The sequence below is a fragment of the Callionymus lyra genome, chromosome 2, assembly GCF_982586985.1.
Source record: "Callionymus lyra chromosome 2, fCalLyr1.hap1.1, whole genome shotgun sequence".
NCBI lineage: Eukaryota > Metazoa > Chordata > Actinopteri > Syngnathiformes > Callionymidae > Callionymus > Callionymus lyra.
The window spans coordinates 21,636,931-21,657,665 of NC_141819.1; the positions used below are offsets into that span (position 1 = coordinate 21,636,931).

General features: G+C 40.6%; 1 protein-coding gene across 2 annotated transcripts; it reads right to left on the reverse strand.

Annotated features, from left to right (window-relative positions):
- Positions 1-547: 547 nt before the first annotated feature.
- Positions 548-18,442, reverse strand: ppp1r9bb (protein phosphatase 1, regulatory subunit 9Bb). 2 transcript variants are annotated; one of them, XM_087784083.1, is made up of 10 exons: positions 16,801-18,442; positions 5,974-6,106; positions 4,893-5,013; positions 4,717-4,821; positions 4,141-4,273; positions 3,211-3,363; positions 3,092-3,145; positions 2,788-3,011; positions 2,609-2,705; positions 548-1,770 (listed from the first exon to the last, which is right to left on the reverse strand). In XM_087784083.1, the coding sequence occupies exons 1-10, from the start codon at positions 18,079-18,081 to the stop codon at positions 1,720-1,722; spliced, it is 2,352 nt and encodes a 783-aa protein (XP_087640209.1). In that variant the 5' UTR covers positions 18,082-18,442; the 3' UTR covers positions 548-1,719. The 2 variants fall into 2 exon arrangements, with proteins under 2 accessions (XP_087640209.1, XP_087640208.1); XM_087784082.1 differs by having other exon boundaries at positions 2,788-3,017; positions 16,801-18,440.
- Positions 18,443-20,735: the final 2,293 nt, after the last annotated feature.

Here is a 20,735-nt window from a genome sequence, read left to right on the forward strand (position 1 = left end):
CTACAAGGACACTTGTGGAAAGAGAAAGGGGGGAAAAATGTGATTGTGACACTTTTGGTTAATTAATGGATGATAGAAATGCTTCTCAGTTCCTATTTAAATAACAATTGTTGCTGAATGGCCAAGTTGGCCTGAGACAGTTGTCAAATGTGGACAATTGATTTACTTGTCTGGATCAGTAAGAAAATTATCTAGTTAGAGGAAATTCGGGTGTGATTGAGAGCTGCAGGGAGGGCTGGGTATCGAACTTCAGATCTTTTGTGGCACCAACCAAAAAGTATCGAAACATGTCAAGTTTTATAAGCAAAAAAAACATAAATTTACCCAAAGATAAACTAATTTGTGTGTAATGTCATTTTCTTTTTGTTAACTGATTTTATAGAATTGGTAGAGGGTAAAGTATCGTTCAGGAACCTTTATCAAAGTGAAGGTATCAGTACTGGTATTGAGTATATGATACCCAGCCCCACCTGCTGATCAAGAGGACAGGAGAGACTGTTCTGACACCATACAAGACTCTATGAAAGGATCTCACAAACACCAGAACCACGGTTGACCATTTATTCCACTAAACATACAATGCAAAGCATGTGCACTGTACAAGCCTTAATATAGGAAAATACTCGTAACCATGCCTTTATTCACTAATGATGGATTCATTAATCGTAATTTCGTCAGTGTAGTCATCCAGATATATATTTTTGTACATTACATTAAATATTAAACATCACTTAATCCCTCTTGTTCCATTTCGGACTACAAGATAAATATGAAGTGAAAATGCACCAGTCTCAGCGGAACTATACAAACAATACTGGTATGACAGTTTTTTGACACGTTGAGTTTCCACCTGGCAGTGTTTGATCGTGTGCTACACGCAGCGGTGTCAAAATGCAGCTGCTGGTCAGAGTTACAAGCATTTGAAAATTAAAACTGCTGCTGGTTTTTCTTCTTCACACACAGACGCTTCTTTTATCAGTAGTTCTAACTAGTATCAGTTACACAACATCCATTTTGAGGAGCAAAAAAAGAATAATGCCTTGCTTTGTGGCACAGCAGTTGCGAGAGGCTTGTTCGTAGTGGTCCATGTTTTGATGAAAGAATGGTTCAAACTGGAAGATTGGTCGTCGGGGGAAGGGGGGCGGCGGGGGGTTCAGGCGTTGAAAAAATAAAAATAAAGAAATACACAGAGATGTCTGAAAGGTAGGCAGCAGGTGGTTCCCAAGGTTAAGTCACAAGACCCCTACAAAAGTTGGGTTACAATTCCAAAGACACCTTCTTTATAATTCTCCAGTGCAAAAGAACGGTCCTTTTCCCATGTCGACGGATGCTCCGTCGTTTCTGTTAATGTTGCACAAAATCTTCTTCTTACATGTTTTCTGAAACCACACAATTTCACATCTGTACAAAAAAGCTCACAAAACTCTGCGGAAATTAAGAGGGTTTTTTTGGCAATAAAAAAGAAACAGTGGTAGTTCATTAAAACCACAAATAAAGGACTTAAGATACAGGAAATGGTAGCAACAGTACCGGTGCCGCTCTTCCTGAATCGGAAAGGGCAAAGAAAAGGTTAAATGTGGCTGACACGAAGCCTGAGGACACAGACTCGACAAAAAAAAAAAAATCTTCGGAAATACCCTGCACTTCATTGCAAGAATAATACCATAACACATCCTCCTTATGTTGAAGTTCGTAGAGATGAAACAGGATAAAAGGCTTTTATAAAGGTTCAGATTTCAGCTCTTCCACTCGGCACTCGAGGTCAGCAACCTGCAGAAGAAACAATCATCAGTTGTGGAATCATCAAGAGACTTAAGTGGACTTTATGTAAGAACAAGGAGGATGATGGTGAAGGACAGAAGGTGATGTATATGCAATGTTCTCTGAGCTAGAGAGGAGGATGTTGAAGCTGACAGTCTGACTTGGAAAATGTACTGATGTTTCTGTTTAAAGATCCAATGTGTGATCAATTGAAATCCATTTCCAATGTTTGTCCTCATCATTGATCTTTTTCTTGGATGGGACTTTAAACCAAACTCTGCTGATCTGTCAAATGTTACTGTATCTTGGAGAGGAAGACTTTAAGTCCCTCATCATGACCATGTTTTCAACTTATTACTTTATAAAGTTCTCCCCCCTTCTTAAATCTCAGCGAACAAGAGGTTACGAGAGCAGAGTATTATGACGTAATGGTCTTCACTTCTCCTCCCGCCAGCTGTAATCACGCCCCACTTTGTTTATACAACGAGTCCCTTGGAGGTGGAGACTTCAGGGATTGATAATGCGTGGTGACAAACCCAAATGCTTGACCAATCACAGCAGAGTGGGTGTGGTTATGGCAAAGATGATTTAATCTCCAAAAAAAGGGGAGGTCCAAAATCTATTTAAGAGATCTATTAAGTTTGTTTCTGGCTCCTACCTGTGTCAGAGCAGTGTAACTGCAATGTCAGCTGCCATGTAAACCTAAATTTGTATAGTTTCTATTATGATTGTCTTTCTGTTTATTCAATCAATGGCACCAAACCTTAGTGTCCCAAAGATGGCGCTATAGAAAACTACTGTTCACTTTGTCGTTCGCACTAGTCAGTGTGAAACCAAATGCTCTCACCTGCTCCTGCAGTTGACCCGACTCCTCCTTCAGCAGCGAAGCCTCCTCTCCCACTTGTGCACAGCGCTGCGTCTCCTTCTTCAGGTACTCGATTTCTCTGTTGGATTAACAAAACAAAAGTGTGATTTAACTTGTTTTCATGGCTAACCTTCAAGACGCCGCCGGGAAGCCTGACTTACTTTTGCTGATACTCTTTGATAAGACGTTTGGCTTTGCTGTACTTGCGCTCCAGCGCTTGGTACTGAGCCTGCGTCTCCTTCAGGTGCTCGTCCACGGCCTGACACAGACTCTGAGCCTCCATCCAGTAACCCTCCAGCTTGTCCATGCGCTCCTTGTTCTCCTGGAGGGTCTGCTCCAGCTGGGCTTTGTCCAGACGCCAGCGTTGCTTGTCCTGCTCCGCGTGCTGCAGCTGAGGAGTTTCAGTTTCATTACAAAAAAGAAAAGAAACTGCAACTTGTTTTGCTCTTGACTTTTCAAACGGACCTTCCTCTTCAGCTGCTGGATCTCCGCCTGCGTGACTGCATGTTTGATCTGGAGCTGGAAGAGACGTAAGTTTGAATCTCCACGTGATCAATGGAGCGTTAACTGCTCTCCGGCTTCACCTCTTTGTATTTGTGCGCCAGTTTCTCCGGGTCGGTCTCCAGAGGTGACATGTCCTCGTTCTCCGCCAGGTCAAACACCTCGATGGCGCTCGGATACTGAGGACTAACCTCCTCATCGTCATCTTCTTCCTCATCTGTGCCGTACTCGCCGCCCTGCCAGAGAACAAATGGCACGTTTAATGACTATTAGAAAAAGGGTTCCATAAGTTATCAAAAGATTTATTGTGAAGTTCTCCTTCAAGAATGCATGAAAAACCCCTTTGACTTTATCCCGATCCGCCAAATAAATGACAAATATAAGCCGATTAATATATTTTATAAGATGCTGCTTATTTGAGTTAATACTTCTTTAAAATAATTGAATGTTGAAAGTTAGTTAAACAATGTCTGTTAACTTTTTCTGCGCCGTTTCTCACACGTCAATGATGCATTCAATGACCTCAGGATTTCTATGGTGCGTACAAGACCGAAATATATATTGTAACTAAGCGCAAAATAAGTATAACTGAAGGGTAATCACTTAAACTAATTATCGCACTCAGAAAACACGCTTTTTAAAAAATGAAATTTGCAAAAGCTGTAAAGAAAAACATGCCGTTAAGTGATTAGTTTACATTGTGGGTTTCATTAGTTAGTCTAATTATTTTAGTATTCAAGTTATTTATTGACACAGTTTAGTTCAGTTTTATTTATTTATTATTTAATTTGTGTGATCATTAAACTGGCCTTTTTGTGTGTATAAGTTGTTAGAGAAGAAAGAAACTTTTTAACGATTAAATACATCATGAACAAAATAGAATTTTCATATTTAGCTTGGTGCATTGCTGTAGTGCAAAATATGGTCACTAGAGAGCGCCAGTGCAATTCAAATCCGTTGTTCATAAGCCTCTCATGTAAAAGTAAAAAGTAAAGGTATAACTGAGTATTGACCTCTTGTTCGTCCATGTACTGGTTGTATCGCTGCTCCATCATCTCACGCTGCCAGCGCTCCTGCTCCAGAGTCTGTTGGATCAGCTGGGCCACCTCACTCTGCTCGCCCGGTTTCTCTCGCCCGATGATGAACCTTTTTTTTTTTTAGACACAGTCAGAGGTTTTGCTTTGAGAAAATCAGTCTGAAAAGTCTTTTTTAGATTGAATCAAAGCTACAACTTTGTCGACTTAAAGAGACGCCCAAGAAGATACTTGGTCTGGATGTTTAAGATGGTTTCAGTCTGAACACCAGAAGCCACAAGATGTTGACTGATGGTTGTGTTGGGTCAGAATATCAGCTAAAATAAAGTATAGCTGCTATAATGTTTTATTAATAGCCTATAGCTGGTAGCATCAGCGTTGTATAATTCATAACTATCTACTGAGATGTTCTGACCTCCAGTGCTTACAACAACACTGAAATATAAATGAACAGCATCAGCAGAACAGGTTATGAGAGTTTAAATATTTCTAGACACAAGTGATCGACTAGAATATTGACTACAAGTGTCTTTCGTGGGCTACAAGGATTCTTACTTCACGGTTCCTGAGGTGTTCCTGAGAACGGAGGCGGCGAACGTCTGCGTGACGCCGACCAGGCTGGTCCCGTCCACCTCCACGATCAAGTCGTTCACCAGGATCCTGAGGAGACAGGAACAGGAAGTAGGTTCGTGCCATCCAAGCTCCCAGCCACAGTTCATTCCACCACCGACCTGCCGTCCCGATGTGCCGCTCCGCCGTCCGTCACCGTCTTCACGAAGATCCCGAGCTTCTCCAGACCCATGTCGGCTCCGGCTCCCATTCCGATGATGCTGATGCCGAGACCATCGTTGTCTGCGCCAAAGAAGAAGATACGCATGTTAAGTAGGGCTGCACCATATTGGAAATATGTGCGATATTTGATATTGGTGTCTAGAATTGTGTGAGTAGTGTGATTTTTCCTGAACCTGAAAATGTAGCCACGTGCACGCGCAGCCAAGCGCAGCAGCGAGTACTTAAGGGGAGGTCCAGGTGTTTAAAAAAGGAAAATGATGCAATATTTCCCTTTGGTTTATTTCGTTTATTTGTTTAAAAACATCACTTATGTCGCTCAGTTTCGCTGGACTTGCATCGGTTTCCGGCGAAACTGAGCGACATAAGAGAGGAGCCGCCGGCGCGTCGCGATATCACCAAATCAATAATAAATCCCACCTCGTTGTACATGAAACAATTTGTAAATGACCTGACGCTAACAACTTAGCTCATTAGCATACGGCAAAGACGGACAGGTTTACACCTGGTTGGAAGTTCCGCGATCTTATAAGAACGTTGAAAACAACTGAGGACGAGATGAAAAGTACTACTAAGTCAGCGCGCCGGCAAGACGCGTCGCCATAGCAACCGAGCCTAGCAAGCTGCGCCGAATAGCATAAACGACAAAGTAAGTACAAATTTACAGAACGTTTTACTGATTGATTGATCAATAAAAAAACAATAAATTATCGCACATGTTTTAAATATGCATATCGCATGGGCTAATATCGCGATATCAATATTTTTTCCGATATATCGTGCAGCCCTAATGTGGCTTCTTTTCGTTTACATCGTAACAGGTGCTATGCTAGCATGTCCCAGTACTAGCGCGTCAGTAACTCCTAGTATTAAGGCTAACAATGTAAGGACTTTTATTAAAGGTTCATTTCTAAGAGAGTGTTTCATTTGTCCTAAGACCACCAGTCATTTCATCTAAATGCCCGTTTTATGTGCTGTTGGCCATTTTTGTTCAAATTCCTCAGAAACGAAAGTGATGCCTACCTTTCTCCAGCTCCGCGGGGAACAGGTCCAGCCGTTCCACCCTCTTCTCCAGCTCGTACTCCGCCGACGCCGCCATCGGATCCACGTCCTCGTTGCGGCGGTCGTAGTCCTCATTAGGGTAAGTAGCAAACACCTGTCGGAGAAGGAAATACTTGTTTATACGGAAACTAATGAGTACAAGAGTTGAGTATATGTCAGGAATCTTGAGTATTGTTACTGTCAAATACACCATTTATTCTCCATGTTTGTTTAATAATGCTGTGAGAAAGTAAGACCCCATGAAAGGTAGATGATGCTCTGAGAGTAGATTTTCATCAAACATTGGTTTGGGTACCAAATCCTGCTGCTTTTTAAATGAATGATGGAAGATTTATGAAGTAAACATGTCCTGAAAACGATTTGTTTAAATATTTTAATGTGATGTTAATGAGGTCATGATTTGTTCAAATGGGTTTAATGTACTATAGGGTTCACTTAAAGTACTTTAATTTTCTCAAAAACAGATGGTGCACCTTATGTATTCATTTTGGATGAACTTAATGACCTCGAACCAATTTTATGTGGTACACGGCGCTACAAAATCGGTCAAAATGTTTAAGTATGACTATGGGAAGCTAGGAGGCCTCACTGCAAGGCTCTGTGGTATTATGACTAGGTAAGGTTCTGCGGCACCGCTAGGCTTTGTCGACAAAAGTTTATATGCATGTATTTTCGGATTGTAACTGTCGTTCAACCGTTGACATGCAGTTGAGCTATATAACCACTTCTCAACACCTCCTAATCCCATTACAGCAAAGCCCTTCCATTAGTTATCAGAAAAATAAAATGTATTCTTGTACTGCCACTTCAATTAAGTGCATTTTTCAGAACAGAAGAAACCCTTAAATCCTTAAAACTCAAAAGCGCACCTTATAAGCCTAATGTTTTATTTTTTGTATTAACTTACTGAGCTCGGACTGATTTTATGTGGTGCATGGCGCTAAAAACTTTGTCAAAATGTTGGTGAACTAAAAAGCTGAACCACGAGTGTATTACTAGGCGATTTACCGTAGTACTACTCCATTGTAATAATAGGAAGTCGCACTTTATTTATTTTGTTATTTAAGAACATTTTGAACCCTTTACATTTACAATAAAGACTTGCATATGAATACAGGTTTTGGTATCTTTTAACAAATGTTTATAAAAGCTTGTGATTCGTCGCTATCAATCAAGTCTCAAAATTGATTCACATCACATGATCAAAACACTAAGTCTCATCCGTCAACATCATTCCCTGCAGGCATGTTTATATTGGTGAGAATATGTAGGAGGAGAGAAAAAAAGGATGTGAATCATTATAGATTTTTAACAGTAATGATTTTTTTTATCCATGTAATATTTACTCATGTAGATGTCGACACACCTATTAGGAAGAGCCTTCTCTTAAGATGTATTATTATCAGTGTTACAGTAGCAGCCGAATACCACACAGATTGTAGATTCGACAAACTGTGATCCAACCACTCAGGAATAAATCCACGAAAACTCAACATTTGTTTCCATCGTGATCCACGACTGTAGCCGCCAGACGAACCGTCTGATCTCACGGGAGACGCTTCAGTCTGATGAGCCGGACTCGTGATTTAATAGCGACACACCATAATGTGGTTTGATTAGTATTGATCGCCTCGACGGCGACACAACCGCAGGCCATCTTTCACGGTGTGGAATTAAGCGCGAGGTGAATCTCCGGTGAAGACCGAGGATTGTGTTCCAGAGTTCAGCAGCTCGCCACTTTGCATAAACACCCACTGAATGCTAATGGCAGGTCTTGTGCAGCTGACACACACACACACACACACACACACAGACACAGACACACACAGACACACAAAACCTGAGTCTCTAAGAGCTCAATGCGTCGCCTGGAATACAAAAAAACCAAAGCAGTTTTGTTGGTTCTTAGCGTCGCTAAAATGACATCTTAGTGTTTCCTTGTTCAATTTCTGTGTGAAAATTCTGTTAAAGTGATAGCTTCTTAAATTTTGTGATGTAATTTATTACCTCATATTGTACTTTCTAAATATATAAGGATGAGGATAAGGATAAGGTCAGAAAGAAGCGCAACACATTTCCCTGCAAATATATCCGTATTTCCCACATTATCCAATTTTTCTTAAGAAATGTTTACTATCTTTTTTTTGGTCAACTAAATGTTGCCCCATGTTTTTGTTATATTGAGATGAAGATGCCTTTGTAAGAAGCTAACACGCTAATAAGCTAAAAGCTAGCTTGTTGATGCTAACTGTTGCCTGGCCATGACGTTTGATAATAAAAGTTAAGGTTTAATTTCCATCATGTCAACAAGCTAGAGAACACGGTGTCTCTACAACTAGCAATCAGTAATAACATTATATTTATTATTTATTATAAAAAATTACAACATTTCAACGCAGTTACCAACACTATACTTAAACATCACTTGTTAAGAACAATTTCGTTTAATATTTCTAACAGTTTCATTCGCTTTTGACCTTTTTTTTTATTTATATTTGTGTGACAAAGCACAAGTGAAGTGTGTTAACTATGAGTTAAGGTGCGACAGGACTGCTCTGCTGTTAACTGCATCTGTAATCTGTCTCAAATGGATTCTATTATCGTGTCACTATTCATCTTCAATCACCACCTCATCATTCAAATTCCTGGTCGCCACGGCAGCACTTTCAATCATCGGCGTCACCATGGCAACCGGTCGACTACATTGAGTCGGTCAGTTTAGACAAGGATGTAATCGGCCCTCGTTCAATCCATTTTTTTTTTCCCCTGCGTTATTGTGGTTTTTTCGTGCATCACTCGGCTCCGTGCAGCTTATTTTTAAGCCCCCTCTCTCGGGACAACAGGCTTTGAAACACAGCAGCTTCCACTTTTAGTCAAAGTGTGGATTTTAGCTCGAGGTGAACCTGTTTTCATAACGCTTTAGAAAAAATAGACTGCACACATGATTGGGCCATTTAAAAAAAAAGAAAAGAGCAGCTGTGGTTCTAGTTTGCAACACAACATTAATTATACATTCAAACCATTATTGGAATTACACAATAAAAGCATTTTACGACCGAGTCCTTCACATTAATGTCTTTTATATCAAAGCTTGTCAATTCGCAGATCGTCGTGTACGAATAGAGTCAAAGGACATTTACTTTTTTAGAATTACAGAAGTTTTCTTTTGCTTTTTAAACATTCAAAAAATGTTAAAGGCACTTTACTTACAAACGTATTCTACTATACTTATACTATACTTTGTTTTCATACTTGCGCAGAGAAATAGCCTGCTATAATGTAGACCTTCAAATGCTTACGTTTTCAAATACAAAGCAACAAAAGTTGTTAAACAGTCTGCAATATATGCAAAGCTACTAGCTAACCATAACTTACGAGCTCATGTAATACATAGTAATAAGCGCAGGAAAGTGTTCATTGAATCCATAAGATAAAGTGTGCTAACCTCAAAAAACTAATGTTTAAATGATAAAAGGAAGTTTTATTATTGAAGTTATTTTAATATTAAATATATTTTAATAGTCATTTTAGCATTGAAGGAGACCTCCTGAGGGATCAATAAAGTATCTATCTATCTATCTATCTATTAATGTGAAGTATAAAGTGGATGTCAGACAACGTTGGCCAAAAGTAGCTGACGTAGATGAGGACAACAAATGTTTAAAGTTCTAAAGCAAATGTTGCGTAAATAGAAATGACGGCTGACCATGAACAACCTGAGATGCCCACATATGAACACTTATGTTCATTCAAGGTTAAACATCTACGTATTCAAATGGCGATGAGGCGACTGTAAGTGACAGACTCTCACTCACGAGGTTTATACGCGTCTAATTTGTTTCCTTTGTCTTCGGCTGGATTAGCACGATGTGGATTAAAGTCAAACAAAACAACTCCTGGATAACAGCAGTGACTCCGAAACGCTGGCGTGCACGGCCGCCTTCGCCCGGCACGTGCCCATGACCGACTCACATGTCGTCCTACTTTTTTTTTCACGCCCACGACCGCCAGAGCGCTCTCTCTGGTGGCACCGTACCACTTTCACTCCCCCCCCAGACCCCCCTCGTTCTGCGAGATGATCCCGCTCTAATGACGTGACCCCCGCAAACCTCCCAGCTACCGAAGGCGAGGTGGCCGTCTCCGGAAGACAAACAGTGGGATTAAAGTCAGGAGGGTGGCAGTCGGGAGGCGGGGGCTCTGCTCCAGTTGTGACTGATAGTAGGTCAGAGGAGGGAACAGATGGTCAGGAAACTCCCCTCCCTCCCTCCGCCGACAGGGATGTCCTACAAAATCCAAGCAAGCTGGACAACAAACAGCCACTTTACTGTCAAATGGTTTTTTTCAGAGACACATTAGGGCAGAAGCTAGTCTGGTTTGATCTCCACTGAATAATCTGAAATAAGTAGCTGCTACTGAATCCTCTTCATCTCTTCACTGGTCCCAGCAGGGTCCAGGTGGGTGTATGGGGGTCCAGTTCACACAGTTTCTCGGTCCGGGAGTGGATGTTGGATCTAGAACTCAAGAGCGACCTCTAGAGTTTAGACACATGACCTTTCGCCGGCTCAAGGTTGAAGACTTTCAGTGTGAGATGGACAGAACTCTGAGTGTGTGGATTCTCTGGTTTATTTGGACTAACCAACATTAACCAGCCCACACACACACACACACACACACACTGAACACACAAACATGACAGCTCCTCTCCGACAGCGTCTTTGCTCCAAGATAGATCTTATTTTAGATCTGATGTGATGAAGAGATGTTGTTGTTTTTTTTCCTCACTCTCCCCTCCTTGACTAGTGATCAAGCTCCTTTTGTCTCCCTCAACACTTCACAGTGTAGTCGAGTGCGATACAGCGTTACAAAACAGACTATTGACGTTATCTTGAGTTGTGAGTCACTGCTAAAATACACAACATGTGCCTCACACCAACCGACAGTGCCGTCTAAAATAGAGCCGAAAGATTTATCTACAATCACACAAACGCAAATGATTTAACTTTGATATAATCTTTACATTTCGTCACCACACAGAGGTGAAATTGACATGTTATTGACGGATGCGAAAGGTTAAAATGACAACGTGTGTAACCGTCCTCCAATTATTAAGCGTTTTAAGAGAGTTGAATTATTATTAGTATTAGTTATACAAGTTGTTTAAAAAACTAATATTCATTCAATCCTGTCTCGGAAAAAAAATATATCCTCTTTATCTTACTATAATTATAATTATTACTGTCTTGTAATATCTTTCATAAATATTTGAATGCAATAGTTTATCAATACTTTTTGTTACAGTAGATCCACAACAATAATGGGCACCAAATGTCCATGATTTTACAACAATTAAAGGTTGTTGTTTTTTTATCAAAGCGGTGCATATTTTAGATATATTTCCATGTATACATCTACATAAATACTTTCAAAAATGTATAGGGAAGTCATGAATATGATTTAACCCTTACACACTTGTCTGACTGAAGGTCCTCAAGATCATGTGTATGAAGCTAGAAAGAGATTAAGATTATTTTTAGTTGGGTGAAGTAAAATGAAATTGCATAAAAAACAAGTTATCGTTGTAAGATTTAATTAGAAAACGATGACAAACTGAGAAAGATGATGCATAAGGAATGTAATTTAATGATGACGGAACAGATTTATTTTGAATTGGGAAAAAAAAGTATTTTGTGTTACGTAGTAGTGTCAAAGAAAGTACATTTAGTTGTTTTTTGTCCTAAAATAACATTCAAGTGTTCAATGTGCAACTGATAACAAATGTCTGTTTGGAACTTCATGCTAAAAAAGGGCCATTTAATGAATACAAATAAAGATCATTCTGCGACTTGGACCGTGTCTACGTGTTGTCCTCTAGAATGAGTTCGACACCCTCTTTTTTTGGGTCTCTAGTTTGGAATCGCAGATAGGGAAATTTAACTTTCTATCAACTGGAAGATTAGCTCTAGATTAACTGGGGCTGGAACTCCAGGTACAGGGCTGTACGTTTAGAGGGCAAGTCCAGATGTCAAAGCACAACTAGCTTAATTTAATAGATTGCTTTGTTGTGGAACCTCTGTTGCACAGTTTTTCACATAACACATGAACATTTGCTAACAAAAAAAGAGAAACATTTCCAGTTTTATCTTCACGTTACTTTTCATATACGTCTGTGCTGTAAAGTAAGTTGGTGGTCATTGTTTAAATATTAGCCAGAGAGTCTGGAATATCTTCTCAAATCTGAACTAGATTGTTGTATAGTTATAGTAAGTAAGTAAGTCATTTTTATTTGTATAGCGCTTTTCCAGACCAGGGTCACAAAGCGCTTAAACAATCAAAACAATATTCAATAAAGTATATAGTTATAGCATTAACTGTTAATATAAATGTTGTTGTTTTTTACAGTTGGTGCAAAGGCATTTATTACACAAAGCTTGTACTTTGGCTCAAAAGGTCTCATGTCCGCAGAACACCTCTGAGATTTTGGATTTTTGATGCAGGTAGTTTCTATCTTCACATTGTTTTAAATATTGATAAGTGATGAATTAATAAGCAGCAGGTTATTTCCAGAGACTCTGAATGTGATGTTGCAGGCCACAAATATCAGATATTGTGTGCTCCATGTTGCATAACCATGCTGCCCCACAGATAATAAAAAAAAGGGAACGTGGCGACCTTGCTGATAATCCGTCTGATCTAGCTCCCAACATGAGACAGTGATGCATGTCATCATCCCTCGCTACCCCCGTCATAATCCACCGCAACTCACCCGCGATCAATAATTTGGAAGGGAAATAATCTGAGGATGACACACGGAAAAATAATACCAGAGGTGTCAGCGGTCGCTATGGCAACGGGATCCCACGTCGATGTGTGAGTGGAAGTGTGAGAGTAGGTGCATGTTCAAACAAATCTGATTATTATTATGAATCACAGGCGGAGGGATTATTTTTACAGGCTGATGCTTCATACATTTAAATGAAGAAACTGGCTTCATGTTTTTCTCTTGGAGTGGTTTACTGTTTTCTTGAAGCAGGGAATTTACTACAACAAACTCGTGAATGTAAACGGATTAAATTACAACAAACAGATTTAACATATATTAATGTCTGTTTAATAAAAATCTGCTCTAAGCTCTTCTTATCCGAACAAAAAGTGAAATGGAAAATGAATGAAAACCATTCAAATCCAAAATACTATAGACTTGATGATTATTAATGTATTTTTATTTCATGGCTGTAGAATTTTAAAAAAAATGGGATTAGATGTTTTTTTCAAAAATAAATACAATTTTTTATGTTTTTTGTATGTGAGAGATGGTTTGAAAGGGGGGTTTTCTGTGTATTTTAATGTTTTTAAGATGGTGTGGTGGACTATCAATCCTGCTACATTCTGCTTTTAACAATCAACGCTCAATAAAAGATAAATACAATAAAAAATACTTCTTTTGGAGTGTTTTAACTAAAGTAGAAAATGCTTTTGGACCTCATGTTCTCTACCCGTTTTAAAGTGCAACTTCCGTCTCTATAGTAGTTTACACTTCATCGTGTAATAATATAATGTGAAAAGTCCACTTGGTTCTTCAGCCATGATGGCAATGAATGCAAATACCATCTCCCACCAACTGTCATGAAGCAATTTGGTGTGACCATCATGCAAATTTGTATTAGCACTTAATGAATAGAATTCTATTGAACTGAATGCACCAAAGTAGTTCCTACACAATTGAATGCACTTGTATGTCATAATGTGAATAATACTTAAATAATAAAAAAAAACTAAATAATGTCTTCTCTTTATAATTATTGTATCTTTATCATTTTTGTCACTGGATAAAGGCTTAGTGGCGACAATAATTACTTGTTGTCATCACTGACGTAAGGAACACTATTACATACCGCAGACACTCACTTAAGTAGTTGCCGAAAACCAGAATTCACCATTTCTGCATTTGCAATCACATGTTACCCAACAGCCAATCACAGGCGACCATTATCAGATCTCGACTACATGATTATTCCTTGGGTGCCGGAACCTTGCACTGAAATACAAAGTATATTTTGATTATGGGGCGTGTATTGGCGAGAATCTGGCAACATGATACGCATCATGATTCAAGGGGCAACAAAACAACTATATATTTGAGTTCTGTAGGAACCAGGATATAATTGTAGTATTGTTCGAATACTTGCATGACTCTTGACTTAGTTGTAACTGCCTTTCTTTGTTTTGTAACCCAAATATGTCTAAACGTCCGCTTTAAAATCTGCTGGAGTTAAGTGTATCCTCTCGTCCTCAGTCATTGCAGGGTTTCAGTCATTCTTTGGCTGCAGAGGATGTTATTCACAAATTTAAGGCTGTTGTATGGAATTTGACGTCAGACTCTATAGGCAAGTGTGAATGTTTTCATTCAGTTATCTTGTATCTTTTTCCAACGCACTTAATACTGTATTAAACTGTTCTCTATGTGTAAATGTGTTTTGCTGTCTTCTGGACAGGTCTCTCTTGTAAAAGAGATTTTAATCTCAGTGAGACTATCCTGGATAAATAAAAGATAATTAATTAAATATGAATATTATTATTTATATGAAGGCTGCCATCCAGTGGCTGGGGTTTAATTGCAACGCAATTGTGATTCTTAAAATGTAATTACTTGATTTTAGACACACTTTTTGAAATATCAACCGTAAAAGAACTATGATAAAAAATAAAACATGGTTTAAAAGCAAAAAAATATAATGATAACAAATATCATCTTTTCTTACACCCACCCCTCTGTTAACCTGTGTATATTGTTTGTATCTGCAGGAGTATTTCTGCTCCCTCACATGACTTCTGCAGCAGCCATTTGAATACCGACACACATCCCAACGTGTCAGACATGAGAAGCAGCTTCCGGTCTTCTACGGGGAGGCGACGCGTGCGAGACGATAACAAAGCTTCTATTTTTAATTCCGGCGTGAAGCCGCTGACAAAAGAGGCTGGAAAAAAAAAAAATAATGGAGAGAGAGAGAGATAGAGACGCTAACAAAAGACTCTGCTGCAGATTCTTGGAGGACTCTGTGTAAACAAAAGGACGTCCGGCCACCACGAGGCGAAGACACCACGCCGCAGTTCTGCAGAGAAACCAGAACTAAAAATGGACACTTCCTGTTGAGGAAGGGAAGCGTGCAAACGAGCCCGGGTGTTTTTTTGTTTTTTTTTTTACAGTCGCGTGACATTTCAACAGCCGAGGCGACTCCCCGACAGTTTGACCCCACTTTAACTCTGCTCCACCCCGACACGTCTACATGACAAAGGCCTCTCTCTGGTGGAACCGTCGTGGGCCTCAGCAGGAGGTCATTCTGCGATGACGCCGGCGTCGCTGAATCATACTTTCATGAACTGCCCACCGCATATTATGACACGTCACCCTCCGTCTCTGACGTCCTGCGGTGCACAATGAACCGAGATCTTTAAAAGGTCAATAAGAGATCCACAAGGTTTTCGCCTTCATAGGAGTTCAAATGTACTGTGAATTAACATTATGACCACCTGGAAAGCAGCACAGTGGTGTCTGTTGTGGTCACGAAATGGACTAACTTTGTCTGCAGATATAAAAAGTATCATCCTCCAACTGCAGGAACCCTTTTTAAAATCTGATCTTTTATTCCGAAGATGCCTCGCCGAAGATGTGTCGACGCCGGAGCTTGAGACAAAAGGAGTCAGTCAAGCGGGAACAGTAGCCGAGATGGGAGCCGGTTTTTCGCGGTTGTGACGTCGCACATGAGCCTCTCAAGACTCACTCAAGAAGAGTTTTTTGCTTTTCTCCAGCCGAGAACGACCCCCTAAGGCAGAGCTGGAGAGGAGCTCATGCTCTCGTACGCATCGCTTCACAAACACCGGGGGAAGGAGACGCTGAAAGTCAAACTCTATCTACTGGAGTGCCGGGACACAACTGCTCTACAACACAAACAGTACATACATTGTGTCTGCTGAGAGTGGAGACGCTGCTCTGTTGTGAGCCATACGCTCAACATTTTTAAAAAGCTACCTTATTTTTTATATTTATTACTAATTTAACTACTTCCTTCAAAAGAAAATATAAACGATTTTGGTTGTCTCTGACGCAGGGTATTATTCTTCAAAAGTTAAAACATATATACTGTGTTTTCCAAGGTTCATTTGTGTGTATTTTGGTTGCAAAAGAACTGCTGGGGATTGGAAACAAAGCAGCATTGGTAAGACGAGATGTTTCCTGCTATTGTGAGGGGTCAACCAGGACAATATCGACCACAGTCCTTCTGAATAACTGGACGACTTTGGCCAGGACGACTGTCAATAGTTAAGATGCAAAGACTGTCAACAAGTGTGCGTCTTTACTGATTTAATAGTTGTGAGTTTTGGCGATAGTTTGGATGAAGAGGATTTCAGGAGGTTTGTGGGAAATGACTCAAGAGTGTGATGGACATGTTCTCCTTAGTTACTCTTTTATGCGTCTCCTGAGTCCCTTTACAATTGTGGCAGAGTTGTTAAAAGAAGACAAAGTGGATCAATGTTCTTAGTTAGCATCAGTTATGGGTCATTACATCATGTTCACTGTGTGATGATGCGGCGGAATGTTTAGTGTCAACAAAGCTATCTGAAGATAAACTGTTTCTGTTAAACCTACAGTGTGTATCTGTGTTTATATTGTTACTGACGGATCTGTTTTTTTGTGTGTATTTTTTTGTATTTGTGCGTCGGTTGAAGAGGTCCTTCTGTACCGAGCATCTTCATTTTCGTTGACTTGGAAACAGTGGTTCCTTCGCTCACCTTGATGGGATCCACGCTGAAGCGGATCTTCCGGGAAGGGGGCGGTTCCTCCTCCGCCGGTAGTCCGGTGATCTCCACGCAACTGGACTCCGGTTCATAGCTATCGTCCTCTTCCTCCTCCTCTTCTTCCTCCTCTTCCTCCTCGTCCTCGTCCTCTAGGCTTCTACCGTCCTCCAAGTGTTCGGTGTCCCCAAGGTTCCCGTCCTGGCTCTCCCTCATGTCCCGGACTTCCACCGAAGGACTGAGTTTGGCCGTGGTGGTCTGCCCGTTCTCCGTTGTGCTGCCGGTCTGGTGGTCGCATTTGGCTTCGACCCCGGCGTCCGAAACGCTCTTCTCCCCCACCACCGTGCCGCCATGGCTGCCGTTAAAGCCCTCGGCGGGAGGGGTGGTCCTTCTAGAAGGTCCCTCTTGGTCCTTCCTGGCGCTCTCCTCGTCCTTGTTGCCGCCCGTGCACGCCAAGGCACTGCTGGCTCTCTTGGTGATGATCTTGGAGTTCAGCACCCCGACCTTGGTGCACACCCCTCTGGAGGGCAGCGGCGGCGTGGAGGAGAGGCGGTGGAGGTTGTTCCTCAGCTCGGCCGCCCGCTCGAAGACGGCGCTCAGCTGGCTGACGGTGGGCGACACCGCCTCGCTGGTGTCCAGGCTGTCCAGGGACTCGGTGCTGCCGTTGAAGCGGGCCACGTCCAGCCGGCCCTCCTGGTACCCGGAGGAGCTCTTCTCCGCCTTGAGGAGCACCCGGGTGGTCACCAGCTTCTCCTGCTGCTGCTGATGCTGTTTCTCCTGCTGCTGTCTCTCCTGCTGCTGCTGCTCGAAGATGCGCCGGGTCTCCTGCAGCTTGGAGTAACTGGGCGACCGGTGCCCGTTCTCCGGCTTGGTGTCGAACTTGTTCACCCGGTCGGACACGGAGGAGCCCAGCTTCAGCAGGGCGCTGTGGTCCACGTTCTCGTTCAGGCTCCCGGCCCTGGGCAGCGACAGACGCACCGCCTTGTCGCCCTCCTTCTTCTCCTCCTCCTGCTGCTCCTGCTCCTCCTGCTGCTGCTCCTCCTGCTCGCCCTCCGCCGGGGAGGTGGTCTGCATCTGCTGGAACATGTTCTTGATGCGGTGCACGTTGGAGCCGTACCTGCGGCCCCGGGGCCCCTCCTGCACGTCCCCGTTGGCGGCGGCGGCGGCGCTGTTGTCTCTGACGGGCTTCAGGGCCTGCATCCCCGCCTCGTACGCGCTCCTGTGCGGGGACGCGCTCCGGAGCGAGGAGGTCTTGGATGTGGGCTCGCTCTTCATCATGGTCAGTCAGTGGCGCGACGGCATGACACCCCTCATGGACTCAGAATCGCTCTAAAAAAAAACGCACCGACACCACCGAGCAGGGGCGGATCCAGACGAACCCGGGGCCAGAGAAAAAAAAAAGAGGGTCTCAGAGGCCTGGCTGCTGCGATCCTGGTCCAGAGCACCGGAGAGACCAGGAACACGATGCATCTGTCATTTAGCTTCCTTTAGCTCCTAGACCGCTGATAACGAACGATTATTTCAGACTCATTTTTTTTTTGTTACCCGAGAAGTGGAGCAGCGGTGAGGATTTAGCGACAGATTGGTGGCGTTTAATCCCGTTTTAGCGGCAGCAGCATCATTTGGAATCTGGTCTCTGCCGCCGCTGCTGCTGCAGACTTCTGCTGCTCTGACGCCGCGGCTGCAGGGAGGCTGCCCGGGTCCTAGCGCCGACTCTGTTGCTTACGCCGCTCAGACGGACTGTATGGAAAACATGTTTTTATTCATTCATTAATTTTATTAAAGATTAAAACAATACAAATATACTTCGGTTCCGTATAAAATGAGATTAGTGCACTCACACTTATGTTATTAGTGCACTCACACTTATGTTATTAGTGCACTCACACTTATGTTCTTTATCTTTAGACTTAGATTGTGTCATCTTGTTCTTTCTCTTTATTTCTATTTGTTCTTGTTCTTATTTTTTTATGAATAATTGCTGTATTGCTGTGGCTAATTGGAAAAAAAACATTTCTACCTAGTCAACAAAGTTCTACCTAACTACCTACCTACACCTGATTCAATATAAATGACCTCATGATGAAAGACAACCACATAAATTAAATAATAATTATAAAAGACACATTTAAATTCTCTTGAAAATCACATTCATCATTTTCTTTCTTACTTTCAATAAGCTTGACATTTTAAAGATTATATATTATATTTTAAATTCACAAATGAAATTTGTATATTTGGAGTGCCTTTTTTATATTTATTTCTGTGTATTTGATATTTGCTGAGAATTGTGAAAATATTTATAATATTTATCTTAATTTTGATTATACAACACAATTATATTCTAATTTTGGAGTAACATTAATATTTTTCTTAATAAAACCCTTCTAAGTCCTCCCAATATTTGTTTTTGTTTTAGGACAATTAAAAAATAAGCGTTGAATATGTTCCTGATCACCTTGACCATTGATATTTAGTAAGTAAGTAAGTAAGTAATTTGTATTTATATAGCACTTTTCCAGACCAGGGTCACAAAGCGCTTAAACAATCAAAACAATACTCAATAAAATATATACTTAAAAGGTTCCAGAAAAGTCTTCACAAATAAAAATGTCTCCAGATGTTTCTTGAAGGAGTCAATAGATCATCAGACACAGAGGGAGAGGGTAATCGTTCCAAGGCTTCAGTAGATTCTGATCCAAAGACCTCAGAGCCCGAGCTTGGGTGTAAGGCTGGATCAGATCAGTGATGTAATGAGGAGTCTGACAATAAATAGCTCTGAAAGTAAGAACCAGAATTTTAAAGTTGATCCTGAAAGAAACTGGCAGCCAGTGAAGAGTTCTAAGGATCTGGGAAATGTGAGTTCTTCTACTAGAGCGGGTCAGAATTCTCGCTGCAGAGTTTTGTATTAACTGCATATTTATTTCTGTGTATATGATATTGGCTGAGAATTATGAAAATATTTCTAATATTTATCTTAATTTTAATTATACAAAACATGTCTTTTTATTTGAATTTCGGAGTAACATTAATATTTTTCTTAATAAAACACTTCTAAGTCCTCCCAATATTTGTTTTTGTTTTAGGACAATCAAAGTGTTGAATATGTTCCTGATCACCTTGACAATTGATATTTAGTGTTAAATTGAATTAATATAGATATGTAAGTATAAATGTTTTGAATAATTTAAAATTGCATGTCCTTAATTCTATTCAAAATGACAGATAGTATGTGTAAAAATACTTTTTTCAATGTATATCTTTTATTATTGTATTTGAATAGTATTAACACCTGGGTCTACTTTTATTTTATTATAAGTAAGTAAGTAAGTAAGTAATATTTATTTATATAGCGCTTTTCGAGACCAGGGTCACAAAGCGCTTAAACAATCAAAACAATACTCAAAAAAGTACATACTTTAAAGATCAAGATAATACTGAGAACACAACAGGAGTTCGAGAAATTCAAGGAAAAGCCTGAACAAATAGAAACGTCTTAAGATGTTTCTTAAAGGAGTCAGTAGAATGTTTTCTGATATGTTTATTTGTTCCTTTTTTAAATCTCTTATATCTATTCAATTTAAATAAAGGGGACCCATATATCTGGTTATGTTAGGTGCAACATTATAAGAAGTTGTAATATTTCCGCCTGTATGTCAAAACACGTAGTTACATCATAAATATTTCAATTTAAAGAAACGATTTGTAATTTTGAATAAAACAATTTTCCCACTTTAGTGATACATTTCTATTTATATCCATCTATTTATTGCGACCCAGTTATTAAATTTCATAGAGTAAGTAAGTAAGTAATCTGTATTTATATAGTGCTTTTCCAGACCAGGGTCACAAAGCACTTAAACAATCAAAACAATACTCAATAATATATACTTTAAAGGTCATGATAATACTAAGCACAACACAGGAGTTCC